The sequence below is a fragment of the Clupea harengus genome, chromosome 22 (genome assembly GCF_900700415.2).
Source record: "Clupea harengus chromosome 22, Ch_v2.0.2, whole genome shotgun sequence".
Classification (NCBI taxonomy): Eukaryota; Metazoa; Chordata; class Actinopteri; order Clupeiformes; family Clupeidae; genus Clupea; species Clupea harengus.
This window is the reverse complement of record NC_045173.1, coordinates 4,484,882-4,507,896: the sequence shown is the minus strand read 5'-3', so window position 1 is coordinate 4,507,896 and position 23,015 is coordinate 4,484,882. Positions and strand designations below refer to the sequence as shown.

At 47.1% G+C, this 23,015-nt stretch overlaps 1 protein-coding gene across 7 annotated transcripts in view; it reads left to right on the top strand.

Annotated features, from left to right (window-relative positions):
- Positions 1-23,015, top strand: part of fbxw7 (F-box and WD repeat domain containing 7) — a 133,399-nt gene that overhangs the window by 61,889 nt on the left and 48,495 nt on the right. Inside the window, exon 1 of one of the 7 annotated variants that reach the window (XM_031559327.2) lies at positions 9,881-10,358. The exons of 5 other annotated variants lie outside the window; for them this stretch is intronic. In XM_031559327.2, coding sequence (XP_031415187.1) covers positions 10,152-10,358 — 207 coding nt within the window. In that variant the 5' untranslated portion in view covers positions 9,881-10,151. Of the gene's footprint in view, positions 1-9,880; positions 10,359-23,015 lie in introns of those variants that run through there. One more of the 7 variants, XM_012831805.3, reaches the window with a different exon arrangement.

Below are 23,015 nucleotides of genomic sequence, written 5' to 3'. Positions count from 1 at the left end.
TTCCCTCATGCCTACTATGGCATGAACTCCTCCTTTCACTCTTTCAACACAAGCTCTCCCCATTGATAATGCAGATTTTCTGGCTTCAGGACGTCTGTGCCATGACAGTCATGTGTGTGTGAAATGCAGTGTAACACTATTCCTCTCGTGGGTAATGGAGCTCCTGCACAACATGTACCCACCATGGGGTCTGTTCTCTCCCACTAGTAGAAATACCATGGGGTAGACATAGGCTGACATGGACACAGGCTGACATGGACACAGGCTGACATGGACATAGGCTGACATGGACATAGGCTGACATAGACATAGGCTGACAGACATAGACATAGACATAGGCTGACATGGACATAGGTTGGCATGGACATAGGCTGGCATGGACATAGGCTGACATAGACACAGGCTGACATAGACACAGGCTGACATAGACATAGACATAGACATAGGCTGGCATAGACATAGGCTGACAGACATAGGCTGGCATAGACATAGGCTGACATAGACATAGGCTGGCATAGACATAGGCTGACATAGACATAGGCTGGCATAGACATAGCCTGACATAGACATAGACATAAGCTGACATAGACATAAGCTGACATAGACATAAGCTAACATAGACATAGGCTGACATAGACATAGACATAGGCTGACAGACATAGACATAGGCTAACATAGACATAGGCTGGCATAGACATAGACATAGGCTGACATAGACATAGACATAGGCTGACATAGGCTGGCCACATATTTTCTTTCTGTGACCCCACCACACCCTGTCAAAGAATACCCTCGAAAACATGTGTTATGGCTTAGGGATGCCATTGACTAGACTTTACAGTGTGTGTGTGTGTGTGTGTGTGTAGGGTTATGCCCTTTAACAGCCATAATCTGGCAGACAATAGGAGGACACATTTAGCTGCTTTGAACACAGGAACAAATGTGGTGGTGATCAGCAGCACCTCCCTCTGATGAAGCTCTCCGGCCTCTCTGACATGCCTGTGCACGTGTGGCTCTCTGTGTGGGAGCACTGCCGCATATCTCTTTGGCGTTGAATGCTTGAATGGCTGTGTTGGCTAACAAAGAGAAGAGGGGTGCATGTATATACATTGTGTTTGTGCACATACGAGTATGTTGGCCACATTGTTTAGGTCCATTTTGGACCTGGAGCCGCTCCAGACAATGTGCCGACACATCAATGCCAAGGCCCTTCCGGCCACAGGATGCCTGGTGTGGATGCTCTGCTCTGCTGGGTCTTTTTATAGGCCGGCCCGGCAGGCGGCTACACCTGTGACTAGGAGAAGGCCTGCAACCTGCAGCCAGGCTGAGTGGCAGTGGACTAAAGGTCCTGTCCAGGTTTCTCCGCTGAATAGAAAAGGGCTAGTCATGGAATTGGATCAGTCCTCAGGGTGTCGTCTTGTCCTCTGAACTGACTTTCTCAGGCAAGTTTTGGTGAAATAATTGAAAAGGCATGTTTTCTGATCTGAAATGGAGAGGCACAACCCTCAAGGTTACTGCTGAGCGGCTGGTATGATAGCAGGTCTGTGTCGACACGGTTTGTGATGAGGTTGCTTGCAATCTTCAGCTATCCTCAGAGAATGATTAGCTTGCTGAAGAAATTAGCTTTATCTGGCTTATGGACAAAAATATACAAACACTTTACACATAACCTACGCTGTGTCTCTCTCTCTCTCTCTCTCTCTCTCTCTCTCTCTCTCTCTCTCTCTCTCTCTCTCTCTCTCTCTCTCTCTCTCTCTCTCCCTCCATCACACATACACACTAACTAAAGTGGGGTATACAAGTTGCTTTACAATCAAAGCGAAAGATTTATTGATGAGCACACCATTTTCTAATTAGAAAATTAATTGTTTTTCTAATTGTTTTGGTAAGTTTATTCAGCTTGTGTCCCATAGGGATTTAAGGAGCAGTCCTTCACATTCTGGTTGTGTGGTATTGATGAGATAAGTCTTAACCTGTGAGTAGTACTGAGTGGCCTTGAGCTTTAGAGAGCTCTTTTTATTGCTTTTTTGTCTGCAAGACTATTAGTATTTAGGGATGCTTCAGTATCAAAAGTAACACGTCCCATCCAAGTGTTGGCCATCAAGATGTTGCGAGTTCTGTTTAGTGTTTGGCGCTCCTCTCCATCAGCGGCTAATTAAGACACGGAGGGCGTGCTGTGAGCACTCTGTGGTCAATCGTTGTCTCTAATCAGCCACTGATGCACTGAGGAGCAGGAAGCGTCATGCCCACTGGGCCTACAGGAAGAGGAAGTCACCATTCTGGATTTCTGCACAGTGGGTGAGAATAGGAAGTGTTGTGGGGGCAGAGAGGTCACTAATCCCCCCCCTCTTGTTGATCACAGAACGGGCATTAGCTCTAATGAAAGACACCGCGCTTGCCTCACTCTTCTCTTGCCTCACTCTTCTCTCGTGGCAGCAGTAGCAGCAGTAGCAGCAGTCGCAGCCGTAGCAGAGCCACGGAGACAAACACCTGTCTGCCTCCCCTGGTCGTGGGCTGCCATGTGTCGCCGTTGCACCGTCGGAGCTCTCGCCTGCTGATAAGCAGCGCTCTCATTAGCTGCAGAATTAGCAGCCCGCGCGGTTCGGAGTCATTTGATCGCTAAGTGGCTTAAAGGCAGCGATAACATGTAGTATTAGAGAGGAGAGTATGATTCTGCCACATCCACTGCCACTTTGCATGGCACTTCCAACTGAGGCTAGCTGATTGTCGCTCCACGACATAAGAGGGCTGCTCTGCCTTTGATTTTTTTTTTTTGCCACGGTGTGATTTCTCGGCATTAGGGGCTCTCCACTCTCTAATAGCCCAGTGCTCTTAAAGGCCCTCACGGCAATGGTTGTCCACTTTTTCTTTTTGCTGCCGATGGCCAATAATTCAGTGTGCTCCTCATGCTGACGGCCTCCTTCTGACCAGGGGTGCCCTCATGGTATGATGAGTGCGCCACTGGCAGAGAGAGTAAGACCGAGCCTCGCTGCATCTCTTGCACATCTGCTATATAGGCAGCGTGTAACATCACTTCACAGGCTGATGGATGAATCTTTCATCGTGGCTTAATTAAGAATGCCCTTTTCTGAGGCGGCGCGGGTCCTCTGGAGCCTCCAGGCCCAGCTTCAAGGCGGAGTGTCCTCCTGCCGCCGCAGCCAACTCCCCGGCCCAGCTGGCTGCTTGTGGCTCGGGCCGCTTGGGGTCCCTGATGTTTGATAAAACACAGCGCTTCTGAGAGAAGAGGTGAATTCACTGTGTACAGAAAAGACAGATAGACAGAAGCCAAAAGTATCTTTACCTATACACATAAAACTGATGTTGATTAATCTGTTTAGCATCTTCAGCAAGCTGTGAATCTGGTTTGTGCTGTTTTTTTTGGCTGTGCCACTGTGATCGATCTGAATTACTACACTGAGTGGTACATACTGTTTAGGGAACAGCTGTGGACGTGTGTGCTGGTCTGCTTGGGGCAGCCCGGCACTCAAGGCGTCTCCGGCTGTCTGGAATCCTAAGTGCTCAAAGTGGACCATGGAGGAATGTCTCTGGCATCCTTATACTTACACTGTGAACGCAAATTTAAAGCCCTTGTCTTGCCCTCGGCCTTACCCTTGGTTCCATTCAGACTTAAAATTTAAAAAGTAAATAAATGCTATTGTTAGTGCCTCATTTTATCAACTTGAATATCAACTAATAATTGCTAAAGTGTGGAATTTCCTTTCCCCAATAGACTGTGAGAAGGTGGTACATGCTTTTGTATCTTCCAGACTGGATTACTGCGATGCACTCTTTTCAAGTAATAACCAGGCATCACCCTCTAAGCTACAAGTAGTCCAGCCAGCGTCAGCCAGACATTTAAATAGGACCCAGCAGTTTGAGCACATCACCTTGCATAATTGCGTGGCATAATTGTTTGCTCTGCTACCGTAATGGATTGAGGTTTGTATTTGTCTGAGACTTCTCTTAATTTGAGGCACTGGAATGAATGTAGCGAGTCTGAAATGCATCATCATCTTCTCTTTAAACACTCCCCTGCCATTCATTAATTCACCTTGCTCTGCATCCCACGTTGCCAGAGTAACAGGGATGACCAGTCTCCTTCAGTTAGTTCTGTTACATGCGGTGTGTTAGATGCCCTTACATCGTTTTTTGTCCCTTTTTTTTGTGTGTTTTTAAATGTGATAGGGGACAGATTACTAGTTACTCAGTTAGGAATGTAATAAGTAGCGTAACTGTTTTATTTAGGCTGCTTGGTCAAAGTAATGGAACTTATTACATTTGATAACTTTTGATCACTTTTTGAAGGGCAGGCGAGAGGCGGTTCACATTCAAACAGGAGAACCAATCAAAAACAACCCTCAACATTTGAGCTCATACTGCCTGTCTAGATGGCAAATAGATGCAAAGCAACATGACAAATGTTATATTCCACATATAAACTTTAAAGCTTTTTATGAAAAAGAATATATTCGGATGTAGCCCTTTTGAAATTTTGATTAGCAATTGTAATTCAATTACATATTTTTTCTTAGTAACTATAATGGATTGCAGTTACATTTATTTTGTAATTGAATGACATAACTCTGTAACATGTAACTAGTTACTCTCCAACCCCGTTTATGTAATACCTGAATGCATTGGTTCTTAATTCAGTTCTTCCTTTGTGTGTGTCTGTGTGCTGTGCATGTGTGTTTGTCTACACGTGTGAGAACAGTGAACAACAGTGTGTCGTGTACATGCATTGTCGGACTCTGGGGATCTTTACCGTACTCTGCCAGAATATTGTAGTCATCACAGGTGGGAGAGGCGAACAGACACACATCCTGACACATTGTCATTATGGTGCAGCCACGTGCCCCCACCAACACACTCATCCAACACCGCCCACACAAACACACATCTGCCCATTCGTGCGGAAGCTCTCCACACCCTCCTGCTCTGAGACACGGTTAGATCCCCCCTCACCCAGCGTGTGCTCAGACACCAGGGAGCTCCTCTCTCTCTGTGCAGCAGGGGCAGGTGTGCTCCCTGGCTGCTGCTGCTGCCTCCTCCTCCTCCTCCTCCTCCTCCTCCTCCTCACTGCTCCAACAGCACTGTGACGCTGGCGTGCCCGTGCCCACTGCAGCTCCTCGCCCAGCCACGTGGCGCCTCCTCTGCTGTGTGGGTGTGATGATTGTGTCTCGCCGCGCCTCCTCTGCCTCGGTGTACTCATCCAGCCCAGCTCACACTCTCCTTCAGACACACTTTTAGAAGAATGCCCCCTATACTCAGCTGTTGCTATGCAACCTTGGGGAGGAAGACTGGAGTGAGGAGGCTGAGGTGAAGGAGAACAAAAATGCATTGAGCCACGGATCGCTTATAGATACATAATAATAATATATAAATAAATATGTTTTCTTTCGATGGAATCTTATGTTAAGACATCTAATTCTCTCAGTTGAACGCACTTTCTTGATTCAAATTCTGAATCAGGACCCCAATGTAATAAAGATTAGTTACTTCCTATTACCCCCCCCCCCCCCCCCCCCAAAAAAAAAGTTCTCTATACATCCACTAGAGGGCACCAGTGACCCAGCAGGTTATCTAGTTTGTGTCCTCATCCACCTCATCTGGAATGACCTCACCTCCCTTTCTGCTCCTGTTTCTCCTCCATTAGTCCCCCAAACAAACTGACCCTGCATCAGTTAGTGCAGACGTTAAGTACTGATGCTGGGGCTGGAGGGCTGGATGGGTGGCTGCTGCCACTGCAGCTGTTCCTTCCGCCCGGGAGCTCAATCCCAGGCTTCCCCTTTAACGAGCCATTTCCCATCTGCTGCTGGGCCTCTGCCAACCTGCAGACGGTGGCCACCAGAATGTGCCAAACCACCCAAGGGGTGAGATGACAGGCGTGGGCGCCCTGAACATATGAAGGGTCTCTCTCTCGACTGCAGATCGGCATGGCGTAGTTATGGATGGCGCCCAGTTAGTTTTTCTCTGCCTTTGGTCACCCGTGCATGAGGGGTATATTTAGGAAAATATGCAGGGAAATTCCTCACTGTCCATTGCATCTGTTTTGCTCACCATTGGGCTGTGCTGGGCAGCTTTATGGTAGACTACCATGGATTAGACTGGCACATGTCTGCCTGCCCCATTGTCTAGTGCAGACTGTTTGGCGTTTATGTGTGTGGGGGGCATGCAAGTGTGTGTTGGTGCAAGGGTTAAGGCAATTATTAGATGGAGCCAGAGCTGTGCGTTTTTAAGTCTCGCCCCACTAAGGCATCTTTATTCTGTCTGTCCAACTATCCACTGTGGAAGAAGAACAGCCACTCATTTTCGGTTGCCGCAGTGATGTTCAGGCCCTAAGAAAACCTTATTTAGGAATATTTCTCCCCTAAGCGACCCCACCATGAAAGATTCATTGCCACTTGAAATTTTAATCTCTCTCACTCTGGTTACACTTGCAAATGAGTTGTCGCAGAGCTTTGTGTTGTGTGTCAGTAGATATGTGTGGGTTTGTGTGCTTGAGAGCATCTTTGTTCTGTTGGGGGAGTATGTGGCCGTCGGTACTTGTGTGTGTGTGTGTGTGTGTGTGTGTGTGTGTGTGTGAGCGAGCAAGTCTTGAGGAAAAGAGAGGAAATGGTAGAGAGATGTTTATGTAAAAGCTAACACACTAGTTGCTTGCATAGCATGGTTTTCCTCAAAAACTGCAATCCAGTTGTGAGCCAGCTAACTCCATAGTTAGATCATGGACAAGAGGCCAAACTATTTAATTTGGGTCTCATTAACAAGAACACACAGCTTAAAACCAAGTGTAGGTGGCCTGCATTTTCCAGACACATTTTGTTTCCAGAGCTATTCCATTACTCAGCTCAAGTTTTCCTCCAGCAGGAGTTAAGAGCTGATCTTTGAACGCTCAGATTTAGCCCCAATCTTCTCACTATGATGGATCTATGTCTTCTGTGCCTAGTGGAACTGTCTTTCATACACTTATATATGATCCACACCTGTCAATCTGTTGGTGTGGCCTATATCACAACAGAGTGTGGGGGAGACGAGTCCTGTTGAGCAATAGGCCAAGCAGGATACAGCCAGTCCTTCCTGGAGCAGCACCAAGCAGCCCAGAGCAAAGTTGGATCGTCAGAGAGGGGCCCGGACCGCCAGCAGCGGAAGCCCAATCACTCACCCGGCCGGGGAGGTCTAATGGGGAGCCCAGTTCTTTGTAAACAACATCAAACTGTGTGTGTGTGTGTGTGTGTGTGTGTGTGTGTGTGGTCTGGGCTTAGTTAAAGTTCCAGAGCAATACATCAGAGTGTGGTCTTTGGAGGCTTTTATGTTGCGTGCGCTCTATTTGTGTACTGGGGTCGTCCGAGCAATTGGCAGAACATCTCCAGATGTGTACACAAGTAATTATGTTGTCATGGCCACAGATTTGCAGACTTGCATTTGTTTACAGTGAGCTCGTGTCAGTGTTTAGCAGTGTGTATGGGTATTTCTTGAATAGCTGACTAGGTTGGTTACAGGAAGTTTTCCTATTTGTCTCTAGAACGTAGTGGGTAGATGTATGTGTATATTTATGCAATATGTACTGTATTGCACTATTGCTGCAATTTGAGGGAGAGAAGGGATTGCTTTCTATGTTGTACTGTTCATTGACCATAGCCAATGCATCTCAACTGGCCGGGCATTGCATGATGGCAGTATCACATTGATAGGTTTGATACACATGTAGTATTATCGTAGGGAATTAAAGTAAAGTCTTTACTGTTAACTGCACTTTCATCAACCTGAACACACACTGCCCGGAGCTCGTGGTTTCCTGTCAGGTAGAGAGTTTTTACTGAATGTGTTGTGCTGATGGGCCTGATCTTTGACCTCTGGTCTTCAGGACTTTCACCACTTAGAACATGCCCCACGAACTCCTGGGAGAAACGGTTCGTTCCCTGGAGAAAGTGTGTGCAAGAATAACGTGAGTGGGTGAGTTTGGGAGTGTGTGTGTGCGCCTTGTGGTTCATGAGATGTGACAGAAATGTTGCGCTATCCTCTCTTTTGCTTAAGATTCTGTCAGAGTTGGCTATGCCCCTCTTTTTGTTATGTGAATTCATTTTGCTCTTGAAGTGGGTGCTGAAATGCCAGCTCAACCATGTTAAACCGTCGGCCTGTCACCCCGTGTTTCAGGAACATCCCGACATTGTGACGTCCTAATCTTATTGTGTATTTCAGTGCTCAGATAACCGGTGATGTGGGGTGTACTTTAAACAAAAAGGAAGTCTACATAAAGAGTCAGTGTGGCATGCAGGAGAGGAGATTCCTTGAGACATAAGGCTCTGGCTGGCATGCCATGGACCCAAGGTTAAATCCCCAGCATATCTGGCATTCCCTCCAATTAAGCAGGTCTGATCGTGTTATCAGACCGAGGCTCAGTTATGCTCGTACAGCACATAGTCCGGTGACCTGAGATTAGCCAGGAAGATCGGTTACTCCTGCCTCTCCAAGCGGTGAGCACTAAACTGAGTGAACCCCTTTAGAGCTCCCTCTTAGGAATTCAATTATCTTGATATCTTGAGTTCTATAAAATATCCTACATTCTAACATTCTTCTTACTTAACTGCATTCTGCATACTTCAACCACATTTAAGTAGCAGAAGATTGTTTGATAGGTCTGCAGTAGGAATGGGTGATCTAATATTGTGGTTGTCACTGCTAATATGCCTGTGAAATGACAGCTCAAATGATCTCCTACACTCATAAACTAATGAGAATCTTTCACACTATTCTGATGCCTGCTGGAGTGACCTTATTGGCTGTCCTCATGCCTCATGGAAGGCACATGGCAGATGAGACTCAGTCTTCTACTCACAAGTGACTTTTGCATTTTTCAACCAATGCAATTCTGAAATGATCATTTCCCGCCATTTAGGCTAATCACAAACGTACTTTTATTCCTACCGATTCATTTAATTTTCCATGTTTTTGATTGGAAAAAGACCTGGAGCTCAAGACTGACTGGAATGTCACGGTGCACGTGAGCCACTTCCATGGCGTTCAACATCTCTCTCTTGCCCCGCTCTCTCTCTCTCTCTCTCTCTCTCTCTGGCTCGCTGGCTCGCTCACTAGCATTTGCTCCCTCTATATAAAGACGCCCCATGCTCAGCATGTTTCTCTCATGGACGCAGGAGATAGACGCACAACCTCCGAGTGGAACTCAGGCAGTGGCCCTGATGGCAGAGGACTGGAGGGGGCGGGGGGGGGGTGAGGTGTGGGAGAGAGCCCATCCATACAGACACACAGTCACAGGGAGCCTGGTTGAAGCAGTCCTGTCATGCATTCTGACACCTGTCCCTTGGGCCATTGGCTTAGCCCTAAATAAACCCCAGGCTGGCTCTTAGATGTACGGAGGGCATGGCAGGAATGCGATGGAAATCTGACCACAGCTTCTGTTATATGAATATTGGTGGTGTGACTAGTCAATTGTGGGAGAGTTTTTGTCAAAAAATATCTTGGGAGACTACCAGCTATTTGCCCTTTGCTATTCAAATTGAGTGTAATGCACAGGTGTAATGTATATATGTACAGCATTGTCTGGGTTTTAACCATCTACCAAAAAAACTGTGATCTGGCTGCTCTACTGCAGTGGCCTGAAAGGAAAGGTCATTATGGTCATCATCTCTACTGGCCTAGCACCAGATTGTACACTTGTACCAGTCAAGTGTACTCTACCCTACCCCCCGAGTAGTTAAGAGGAGGGGTCAGGGTGCCTCTAAAGAGGAAGCTGCAGGGGTGACATGTGCATCCACATTCCTGTTGTTTGGAGCTGGGTCCATGTGTGACTCGGCATGGGGGGCAGAGAAAGGACTACTACCACCACCACCACCACCACCACCACCCCGCCCCTCCACTGGCATGGCAGCAGCTGTTTAGCCCGGCACGCAGTGGTGACATCACGGTCCTGGATATTTTAAAGGGGCGAGCATGGCTGGGGAGGTTAGCTTGCAGTGGACGCACAAAGCAGAACACCACAGAGAAGTGACAGCTACCACTGGTGCCCAGAGGTCTGCGAGAACGGCCCCCCTCCCAACTCTTACTCTGAACAAGTGGTCTGGTGCTTCTGCACTCTGAACCAACCTCCGTCCAAGTTATTCGGTGGGATATGTCCTACTAGTCTCGTACTGGCAATGCTCCGGCATTGCCCTATTCCCCGCTTTGCGTCCAGCCGAAAGAAGATGCCTAAAGCCTCCGGCAAAGAGAAGGCCCCCAAGGCACCTTTGGAATGTCCGACTTTGGGCTCGGAGGTGGCCAAAGAGCCTGTACCTCCACAGAAAGTGCTCAAGATCTTTAGAATTAACATCATCGCCCACGGACTCCCTTTCTGTCGCCGGCAGGTGAGTCTTGACCTTGGGATGTGTGCTGACTATTGCGCTGGGCTGTGAGCAACTGAGTTGGTACTTAGCCTCATTTCTTTAGCCATTTAATAACGTGAGCACTGTGCTTGGACACTTTGAGAGTTTTGACTTTTTTTATTTTGAACGAAAACACAATACAACATAGTCACAAAGTCTTAAAAGTAGAAGTGACTCATGTCAGGTAAAAAAAAAAGGTAGATTAAGAAGAGATAGAAGTCATTACAGTCCTGTACACGAAGACCACAAGATGTACTGTACTCGTCATTTCATCAGAGGTTCGTCCAATGGACATGCAAAGGACAAATTTAGCAATGTTCTCCGGTGTGAATTTAAAGTGTTGATTTAGTGTAATTTTCAATATCAATTGCAAAGGCATGTAGCGTGGAGTGTTGTTGTGACCCGTCTTTGCCAGCTAAACTGTTAATATACTGAAAGGGTAAACCGGCTTTATGCCAAGCAATATGTTTTTTTATCATTTGATGACTGCTTTATATTTTGAGTCTTTTATATAACATCTTTTGAGCCTTTTCCTCCCTTAAAATGGTCCCTTTGATATGGAGAAGAAAATTGTGGATGTGGATAGAAACTATTTGTATCTGACATGCACAGTTAAACCTCCCTCATGCTACAGTACCTTTAGCTGGGAGAAGGACCCCGCTAGGTATGGGCAGGAGATGCAGATTTTCTGCGCATGCGCTCATGGTCCAGACCTCCCAATGCGGCCTCTCAGACCCCAACCTGTGACCTTAAAAAGGCTACATGCAAACTTCCTATTTATAGTGCCTGCATAGAGAAAGGGACACGGCGAAATGTATTGATCAAAGCGAGAAACGGGTGTCATGCTCTCCTATGGGGCCCTACAGAATGGTCCCAGAATTGACAAAAGGGAGTGTGGTGGAAGCAGAAGTGGCTGGGAAAAGGCCCTTTCTTGTCAATGTCAAGCGCACTGATGTTAGCGTTTCGTGTGGGACTTGAATGCAATGTTACACCTCGACAACTGGTCCTAGGCTTATGGTGATACCAGCATCCTGAACATAGGCTATAATAAGCTGTTTAATGTATTGGAAAAAAAACAGGGTGTTGTTCAATGTCAAGCGTTTTGGTGCATCGTGGCAGGTGGCCTGAGTGAAGCAATTGCTGGAATCGTTTTTCCATTTCGAGAAATTCTGCTAGTCTCCAAGGGACACTGTTTGCCTAAGCAAGTGCTTTATATAGTGTTGTGTATTTGCGACAGCAACTGCAAAAGGTGTGTACTGGTCCACACATCCCTGAGCAAGAGTGTGGTGAGGCCTTGCCAAATTAAATGAAGACTCTGCTCACCTTATATAGTAGTTAGCCCTATCAGGATGAGGACGTGCTGCAGCTCTGTTTTATTGTAAGCTTCAGTGATATTACCAAGCATCTTACTGTGTATGTTGCATCCAAGTTGAGTAGCTGTGACGGGGAAACCTTCACTGTACCTGTACCCATCAATGTAGGTGCTATGATACAGTGACAAAAGGGAATTGGGCTACTAATAAGAAAACACTGTATGGTGACCAGTTTGTGTGGTAGAAGAGCAGCTGCACCTCTTGCTAGGCTTTCCATTTCATATCAAAGCAATTAAAGGGGGCCAGCTGGAAGGCAGACACCAGAATGATAATTTAGTCTTCATCAAATCAAATCAAATCAAACTTTATTTGTACGGCGCATTTCATACAAGGAAGTAACACAATGCGCCTCACAGTAGGAAAGAAAAGGGGGGGGGGGGGGTTACACTTGTATAAAACACACAGATTTTCAAGAGATAAATGAATAAAATAAAATAAACGTACTAACCGCACTGCCACCGTAAAGGACTACTCAGCACGGTCATCGTCAAACTAAGCTGCTGGGGGGGGGGGGGGGGGGGGTTACAAACACTTGTAAAGAGACACAGATAAGTAAATAAATAAATAAATGTTACATTAATGTTAAATAAATACATTTTACAAGTTACAAAACACTTATAAAAAGACACAGATTTTGCCAGAGATAAATGAACAGGAAATTACGTACTAACCGCACTGGCACCATAAAGCACTGCTCAGCACAGTTATCGTCAAACTAAGAGACAGCTGCTGGGGGGGGGGGGGGTACAAATACGTGAAAAGAGACAGAAATAAGTAAATAAATAAATGTTCCATAAATGTTAAATACATTTTACAGTGAGTGATAAGCGAGATCAAAGAGGTATGTCTTAAGTGCATGTTTAAAGGTTTCAACCGTTTCGGCCATTCTTAGGTATTCTGGCAGAGTGTTCCAAAGGTTGGGGGCATAGAAACTAAAAGCTGCTTCCCCATGTCTCTTTGTCCTGGCTTTTGGAACTGTTAGAAGTTCAGTGCCGGAGGACCTCAGGGATCTACTGGGTGTGTACCTTGAGAGCATGTCTGTTATATATTCAGGTGCATGACTATGGAGTGATTTATAGACTAGTTCATTACTGATGTTTACAAAAGCCATGGTTGTTGTACGTGCTAACGACCTGCTGAGTGTGTCATGGCCGATGACTAGATAGGACAAGTCAATAATTCCCTCACAGTCAGAACATTTTGTAACATGTCAAACTTCGCTGTATGTTTATCAGAGAGATCTCTTCTCTGTAAAACCCTTTATATCGTGTGTTTTCTTTTAGACTCATCAGAAAACCCAAACCCAAAAAATTACTAATATTTTTTCGGTCAATTATTGTAATCATGTATGGATACCATCAGGTATATATGAACAGGGAATTTATTCACCTAGCACACCCCTCTCAAAAGAATGTGTTTTCCTTCTATCAGTAATGTGCACATCAGTGAAGATGGTATTTGTAAGGGACTGTACAAAATGTTTCTGTCAAGGTTTCTTTGTTCTGAAGTATGTTTTTGTTTTTAACTTGTTTTGAAATGATAACCTGCTGTGAAAAGCAACATGAGAGAAACGCCCTACATTCTCCCCAGATTCCTGAAAAGCTGTGAGACTTTAGGTCCCCAGGGTTTCCCTGCTTGGGATGGTGCGTGGCTATGGCCTTCCTTGTAGCAGCAGTTGAAGCAGTTGGCATCGGTGAATGAAATAGCTGAGATTTCTTTTGAGTCATAGTGGGCCAGTAGGACTGGGTTCTCCACAGCTGTTGCGCAGCAAGTTCATTCCTCAAAGTCCATTGAGCTTACTGGACACATGTTTGTCATTTCTCTCACCAGGCACGGATGCACTTGTAAGAGTACTTTGAAGGTGTTCAGACTTTTTATTTTTTTGAACATATTACTGCAGGACACATTAAATGGTTTTAAAGGGCTGACATGTTGAATCTCCTGGATCTAGGTGTTTCTCTCATTCTAATAAGAGGTCTTTATACCATCATAGGTCTGTGCTTGTGATAATGTGGCCCATCTTCTACATGCTGCACTTATAATACCCAATCTTTTGATTTATAAATAGCATGGGTTTAGTTTCCAATTAAAATGTGCCAAGATGTCGTCCCTTCTCGATTCCCATGCTTGAACAAGCATCCAGCTGTTGCTGAGATGGTTATCGGCGACTCTAGCTTTCGCAGCAGGGCACTTGAGAGCAGATATTGGTTTCCGTTCCCACCCCCACCCTTTCGTGCCATTTGGGTAAAGTGATCTGGACCTGCCCATCTCAGCTATGCCACATCCCTGTCCGCTGTAGCATGTGCCAGTTGCTGCCCACGCATAATGTTTCTTCTCGTGAAGGAGCCCTTGTTCAGGCATGGGAATTGTGAAAGGCTCAGATTTGAACACCTAAATTAGATGAAATCTCTGAGAATACTCATGTTACGACTTTCTGAACCTGTTTTTTTGTTGTGCACATGTGTAACTGCATGCTGCTCTGGTGGCCTTTTGGTGTGTTTGTGTGAGGTGAGTGTGGGGGGGGGGGGGAGCTCTGTGCAATGTGACACTCCACCAAGCCCTGGCCTTTGGAGCTGCCTAAGGTGGGTGCAGATTGCATCCCAGCAGTCATATGTCTTCCCGAGACAGAAAACACCCTCTCACTTTACAACTCATCCCCATTTCCAAAGGGTTTGGATCAAAATGAGCAGACTATTTTTAAGACCCCACTTGAAGCCCCCGCTCCCCCTCACCTGCCTGTGGAGTGCACCAACAACTCTTCCTTGCTCCTACCCCACACCACCTCCCTCCCTTCCTTGCTCCTACCCCACACCACCTCCCTCCCTTCCTTGCTCCTACCCCACACCACCTCCCTCTCTTGCTCCTACCCCACACCACCTCCCTCTTGCTCCTACCCCACACCACCTCCCTCTCTTGCTCCTACCCCACACCACCTCCCTCTTGCTCCTACCCCACACCACCTCCCTCTCTTGCTCCTACCCCACACCACCTCCCTCTCTTGCTCCTACCCCACACCACCTCCCTCCCTTCCTTGCTCCTACCCCACACCACCTCCCTCTCTTGCTCCTACCCCACACCACCTCCCTTCCTTCCTTGCTCCTACCCCACACCACCTCCCTCCCTTCCTTGCTCCTACCCCACACCACCTCCCTCCCTTCCTTGCTCCTACCCCACACCACCTCCCTCCCTTCCTTGCTCCTACCCCACACCACCTCCCTCTCTTGCTCCTACCCCACACCACCTCCCTCTCTTGCTCCTACCCCACACCACCTCCCTCTCTTGCTCCTACCCCACACCACCTCCCTCTTGCTCCTACCCCACACCACCTCCCTCTCTTGCTCCTACCCCACACCACCTCCCTCTTGCTCCTACCCCACACCACCTCCCTCTCTTGCTCCTACCCCACACCACCTCCCTCTCTTGCTCCTACCCCACACCACCTCCCTCCCTTCCTTGCTCCTACCCCACACCACCTCCCTCTCTTGCTCCTACCCCACACCACCTCCCTTCCTTCCTTGCTCCTACCCCACACCACCTCCCTCCCTTCCTTGCTCCTACCCCACACCACCTCCCTCCCTTCCTTGCTCCTACCCCACACCACCTCCCTCCCTTCCTTGCTCCTACCCCACACCACCTCCCTCTCTTGCTCCTACCCCACACCACCTCCCTCTCTTGCTCCTACCCCACACCACCTCCCTCTCTTGCTCCTACCCCACACCACCTCCCTCTCTTGCTCCTACCCCACACCACCTCCCTCTTGCTCCTACCCCACACCACCTCCCTCTCTTGCTCCTACCCCACACCACCTCCCTCTTGCTCCTACCCCACACCACCTCCCTCTCTTGCTCCTACCCCACACCACCTCCCTCCCTTCCTTGCTCCTACCCCACACCACCTCCCTCTCTTGCTCCTACCCCACACCACCTCCCTCTCTTGCTCCTACCCCACACCACCTCTCTTCCTTGCTCCTACCCCACACCACCTCCCTCTCTTGCTCCTACCCCACACCACCTCCCTTCCTTCCTTGCTCCTACCCCACACCACCTCCCTCTCTTGCTCCTACCCCACACCACCTCCCTCTTGCTCCTACCCCACACCACCTCCCTCTCTTGCTCCTACCCCACACCACCTCCCTCTTGCTCCTACCCCACACCACCTCCCTCCCTTGCTCTCTCATTTCCTCCTGTGTTCCTGCTCTCTGGAAACAAGCAGGTCATGATGGATAGATGAGAGCTTATGGGCTACTGTCCTCAATTTTCTCCAACCAGTACAACCCTAAAGAGCCTTTGGCAGTAATGATGCCCTTTTCATAATTTGCATTCTAAGATATCTCACTTTCCTTTTGTGTCTTCACGGCTGAGACACCTATGGGTAGCACAGTTGACCTGATCCCTTTGATATCGCAGACATACAACAATGAAAATTAACTTTGTTTTAATCCATACTCGCTCTTAAAATAGCCTGCTAGTCCTCTCACCTGTCAGTCACCTTGCTGCACAGAGCGTTGTTTGTGTGTTGGTTCTAATGATGAGAGTCCTCGCTTAGAGGCCCCGGACAGCTGATGTATCCTCCTGCCTCCTCCTGCCGCCTCCGCCCTCTTCCCCCTCTGCCCTGCACTGAGGGCTGTTGGCCTCCTGTGAGACTTGATGGGATTCCATTGCCCTTGGGCTGCAAATAACCAAGAGGGAGAAGGCATCTGCTCAAAGCTATTCTGAGCAGACCCATTCTGGGGCAGGAGAGAATGACAGTCAACCACTTCTCTGCTTTCGCAGTGCCTGTGATGTGACACAGTAATGCCTAAATGCTGTCTTTTTTTTTTTTATTTGTATCATCACATGATCAAGTTGCCCTGAAGCAACTCACAATTCTAGAAGTGTGCATCACATAAACTACGTAAACAAATTGTTAAGCATGCTCTCACACAATCTCTCTCAAGTCCTTTGGAGACATATGAGCAACATTTAAATGTATGGAAAGTTGCAAATCAGCATCAAAGGCATCGCTGATAAGCCAGCAGACCTGGTCGGCATGCCAAGCGTTAGACTGTTGGGTGAGTCAAATTGGTCTCGGCCTGCAAGAGCGCCAGCAGGAGGTCCATGATCCTGTGTGAGCCTGAGGATGCTCAGTGCAGGGTCTGGTCACCGCCATGCTGCCTGTGTGACCACCTGCCGCAGGGCTGCCGAGAGGTGCTGACATTTCCCACTGGGCCAGGAGGCTTTCTCCTTCCTTCGGAATGTGTCACAGGCCCGCAGGCATCGCCTTGTTCCCAGAGAGGGTAACTGAAGATGGGCTAACAGGGCTCAAAGTATCAGCTTGTGATCTGCAAAGCAACAGCTCAGAAAGACACTGTACAGAGAGAGAGAGACATTTGAATGTCTTGTGTTTGCTAAAGAGGTTTTTCAGGCCAAACCTAGCCGACAGACTAATTGTTAATGTTAAGCATTAGGCATGCTACTGACTACAGGATGGCCAAACTTGCTTGCCTTTTTCCCTAAATAGATTCACCTCTTGAGGTCTAAAGTGGTATTACCACAGAGGGCAGGCCACAGCTATCTGTTTAGCTTGCTAACTTCAGCAGATATAGCCATACACTACATTTACGCTTTTGACCTTAGCTAAAAAATGTTATTAGTTTATATGTTATTGGTATTTATACTTCATTTGGAATGGAAAATGCAAGTTATAACATTAACTTTGTGGTAAAATAACAAATGTTGTCAACTTGGGCCCCAGCAGCAAGTCCAATTAGCTAGCTGTTAGTTAGTGATCACCATTCAGCCTAAAATTGCTGGAATTTGGGTCCATATCGCCGAGCCAGCCCTAATTGATGGACATGAGTTATTAATTTCAGCAGAATAGTTGAGTGAAAACAGCACACTTTAACGTATGGCATTCAGCAGTGAAGTGAAGTGTCCAGTCTTGTTCTCTTCAGAAAGATAGTATGTTTAGTCCAGCACCTCATACCAGCCCATCTCTGTGTCAGTCCGCTTATAAAAAAGCACCACTGATGTTTTCTGTCAGGAAGCAGAGGGGCTTAGACTGGTCCAATCAGTTGTAGGTATTTGTACTCTTGTTTTGTAACCAGGTTTCCAGGCGGCCAACCCTACAATAACAAGGCCAACCAAGCTCTCCATCACGTTCTGTTTATTTATCCATTGACCGTAACTAGGTGACCACTGTGACGGCACACCAGATACCTTGCAGTTTAGCTCATTAGAAATTCAGATATTAGATGAATCCACCTTCCTCATTGATCTTCCGTGTCTGTGGTCGATTTGAGTAGGGCTCCAGTAGCCTGGTGTTTTTGTTTTGTAATTGCATTGCTCCCTCATCTATACACACACATGCACACCTACACACAGCTGTCGCCAGTTCGCCCCTGTTCTGGGCACGCATCCCAGTCTGGTAATGTGAGTCGCTAAACGTTGTGTCTGGTCCTCCGTTCCCAACAGCGGGAACAGCTATCCACCACCACCACCACCACCCCCTGAATACTTGGGTCTCCTTCGCTGTCCTCCATGCTTGGTTTGAATTGGGACGTCAGTGGAGCAGAGGGAGGCACAGTGCGAGTGGTTGGATGGCTGTCTGTAATTGATGCGCCTGTCTGCATGGTTTGTTTAATCTGAGGGCTAAACCCCTCCGCCTGTGCTCCATGTGTGGTCTGGCTGGCACAAACACATGACCCCCTGCACACTGCACCTCCCCCCCACCCCATCACTGGGGCATTACTCAGCCGAGTGCTATGGATGCAAGACATTGCAACGGTCATAAGGTCTAGGGAGCTGGAACGCGATGCCCTCGGCCACCTGTAATGATTCAAGATTCAGGGCATGAGACTCCTTCGCCTTGTTCTTCTCCTAACTATGGTTATAATTACTCAACCACAGGCCGAAGAGTACGAATACCCTGCTCTTAGTACGCAGAAGAGCTTGTCTGTTTTTCGTAAGTTGTGTTGATCCAATCTAAATGGGTTCTCCAGAGCGCTCTCTTGATTTGTGATTACATGACTGCCTTTGTAGGTTAGTAAGATTGAATTTTCTTCCTTATGACTTTCAATGGGTCTCCAACGGTGCTTGTTTGGAGCAGCTGAAATGTCAATCGGGTGCCACATGTATGCCAGGAGGCTGTGCGGAGTACAAATGCCACATCAACAGCTGCTCCCATCTTGAGGCACAACTTGCGCCTTCACCAGTCAACATTTGTAGTACTAGTTAAATGCCCTCTGCACCCCAAAGAATACATTCCAGTGTATAAGGTCACGTCTTGGCACCAAATGCCAGTCTTGCCCATGCCTGGCATTTGTGTTTTGCTTAGGCCCGTGTAGCATTTATGAAAAGGGCAACATAAATGGTGCAGATGTCCAAACAAGACGTGCTCTCCATGTCAAACGTGAGACCTGGGATCCTGTGGCTTCGAAACCAGCCCCAGGCATGTAGAAAAGAGGAACACATTGGCATCAGAATGATGTGCAAACTCTAGATATCCCTGGTCACTCGCTTAGTGAGGATGGAATGCACAGGAGACATGACTTTTGAAAAACTCTTGGTTGGTTTTTAGCAGATTTTTTTGGGTCCAAACTAGTACGGCACAGAGAATCCCGGCTTCTTTGAAAGCACTTCCTCCTCTAGAGATAGAAGAGGTCCTTCTGCCCGACAGCGACAGGCCCTTCAGGGTACGCATCTGCATAACAGTACATTAAAGTGCCTCTTCACTTGCTCTGCAGCTGCGTATCTCAGTGGGGTTTGCAGTGCTGTCGTGTTCGCATCATACTTGTGGGATTTGAGGTGTGTGAATCGTCATTGTGTGCTCGAACTTTGTGTGTCTCCTTATGCAAGTAGAAAGCGTGTGTGTGTGTGTGTGTGTGTGTGTGTGTGTGTGTGTGTGTGTGTGTGTGTGTGTGTGTGTGTGTGTGGAGTTGTTCCTGGCATTATGCCCGTCAGAGGTGGGCTTTCTACTCTTCTGCACAGAATGGGGCCCTTATCTATTCCTCTGATCCACACATAAGCACACATCCACTCACACCTTGAAGCCCAACTGATGAAAAAAATAACATTTAGCATTCAGTGTGAAAGGAGTGGTTGGATAATCACAGCAGCGCTCCTTTTATGAAGCAGATCAAAGCGAACAGGCAGCCCCCTCTCAAGTGCCATTGAGGGTTCCTGTAGGTTTTTGTTCTCTTCACACTTATGCCAGTTAAGGCCCAGTAGAAGGTCTCTGAACGCTGGAGTAAAATCCCTCTTCAAAGGGAGATTTAGGTCCATTATACACAAGTGCAAAACCTCCAGAGGATGCTAGTGAGAGAACCTGCATAAACACATCAAGAATTTGCTGAAGATTTGTTATTGGGCCCCCAGTCCCCAGCCTGGGCTTACCTTACCTACCATGTTTGGAATGCGCTGGTCCAGTCTGGACCACGGGGGAAACCTGACTCTGGCTGGCCAGATTGATCAGGAGGCTGCATCATGTGGGACGTGGCATGCTGGCATTCTCCTCACCTATTTATAAAACTGGCTGAGGAGTCTGGCATGTTGGCATGTTGAATAGCATTCCTCACTCACCTCATTACCTGAGGTTTGCAGCACCTTTACGCACGCACACACACGCACACACACGCACACACACACACACACACACACACACACACACACACACACACACAACCATGGATGTTTTCCACGTGCATCTCTCTTGTCACTGGCGAGTGGATGTCCGCTCTGTGGGTAGGACTAAATACGGTGAGGAACACGAAGGTCATTATTAAGGCTGTTTCTACAGTTGAGCCTTATACTTTTAACTGTGCATAACATCAGCAGGGCAGTACAGGGGGAAGACAGATGGTTGAGTTTTTGTATGTGATGACATTCACACATGTATCCTCTGAATGTATCCTAGTGACTCAGCAGGCTATACATAGTGTCCTGTTTTCCTGCCTCTGTAATACTGCTCAGACCAGATTTGCATCTGTCCCTCCAAGGTAAGCCTGCTAGTTCGCTTCGGACCAAACCCAGAACTCTAGTCAGAACTCGACCAATCCCTAAAATGCACCTTTGGACCTAGAATGGACCAGACTGTGATCCTATCTGAGAGCTTCTGAAGATTTTTGGTGATCATTATGCCCTGCAGATAAAGTGCTGAATGTCGTCTGTGCTGTAATTCCCATTCATCAGACTGACCATGGTTAGCAGAGATGCCTCTAGGGGCTCCATTAGACAGTGTGTAGCCAGCTTCCTCCTGAGCAATCCTTCTTGCAGACCTTCCCCTTCATGGAACAGAACCATTCCTGACTAAAGATGGGTCGCCTGTGTTTGCATCCTGGCCTAACTGTGTATGCACTGCTACAGTGGTTCAACCCGTCATTTAGTTTAGAGTCAGATGGATGACTTTGGGCAGAGGAAGCGTCCTGCTTGGCCTGCTCCTGTACTTTATCAGGCAGTCCCAGAATGGCCTGGACAGCGGAGTTATGTGAGCAGAAAACCAAGCAAGCGGGCAGATGCTCTTTTATTAGCTTGTAAAGGACCAAAGCTGGGCAGAGGTTTTCTTGGTTGTTCTCAATCTTTAGTGTCGTCTTCTGCTCACGGTGCCTTTCCAGCTCTTATGTATGAAGGTGTATGATGATGACTGCTATTACATTGACTTACCTGTGTCAGATGTGTGACTCGGGGCACTGTTTCGCTGCATCATATGCTCTTGTATGATGGCATCATCCTGGTGTGTGAGCCATCTGTCCTTCGGCTCATGGCAGGTTTTTATCTCGTTGGGATGACCATAACTCAGTTTCCATTTAGCCCATTGCTAAATTAGCACATTCCTTAGCGCTTTTAGAAGCAACGCTCGGGCATCACGTGGGGTGTGTTCCCCTGTTTATCTTAGCGGTACTTTTGCACAGTTCTTAATATTCCTGTTCTTGACTAAAAGTAAATCTTGTTTTGAAAGATGTATTTGGAGATATCTGCACAGAACCGTCTGTGTTGAACATCTGTGCACTTGAAGAAGTTTCAGTGACATTTTCTTCTCATTCTGTGCCCACAAAGAGATAGAATCCTTTCCTTGCTGAGCAGGTTTATCATCCTCTTATGCTTAATGGGGTTTGAAGTAGTTTACTTTTGGCAGTGATTTTTAATTAAGAAATTGTAATTGGGAATTGATTGGGCCTACCCCTGCCAGGGTATGCTGTTCTTGTCCCCCATAAGGAGAAGCTTCAGGGAAACTTTGATTGATTTCACAATGATCCTGCTGGATGCAAGAACAAGAGTTTTACATTTTTAATTGCATATGAACTGATTATCAACCCTAGCAAATGAGATTCAGACGTTTTTACTAGTTCAAATCATGTATTCGTGTTTTACAATGATGGACACCCTTTGGTCTTTAGATAGGACACATTTTGCATTGAAGATCAAGATATTGCAGTCAGCTTTGCTATTGGTGGAGTGAAAAGCAAGTGAAGACTAGCTTGTCAGTGAAAAACCTAATAAAACTTGACAAAATATGGAATGGACCATTCATAACTTCTATGTTCTATGAGATGTGCCTGAGGGATGGTATGAAATATATTTGTATCATTAATCTCCACTTTTCAATAAAGATCTCGAACAGAAAGGGATATCTATAAGATTACGGTATTTTCGTAATAGGCTGATAGGCCGAACTGATCCTGACTAAATGACCCCAAAGTTGTTGCCGTTACTGGCAAGTAAGCAAAATCCGGAAGGAATGTACAACCCCGTTTTCATCTGCTTAGCTTCTGTTAATTAGGTCTAAAGTTTTTGTCAGACTTCTGCGTTAATTTTGCATGAAGTATATTTTAAAGCACTTGGAGCAATGGGGAAACTTTGAGGCTAATTATTCCAAAGTTTCGGCTCACATACCCAAATCCCTGATGTAAGGATCACCATTGCTTTTGCTTTTCATGCCCTCAGACATCCAGAATATCTTACTGAGGCAGTACATGTTTGTTGTCCTTTCTAGTCCAACATGAGAGAGAAGGGAGCAGAACAGAACAAGAGGATGGAGACATCCCTTCTCCCTTCTTGGGTAATGTTTAGACACAGCAGGGTGGCTAATCCCTCCAGCAGTCACAGTGTGAGGATGGCGAAGTTGAGCTCTTTGTTTTTGTGACAGCAGATATGCGCTTTCCTATCATCCCCCTCTGCTTTGAGATCCTGTTCTCCTTCTTGTTTCACAAAAACACACCACCCACCCGGTAGCATCCCCTGTCCACCCAGCCCTTTGTCCAGCAGTGCTGAAAGAGATGGATGTTGAGTAA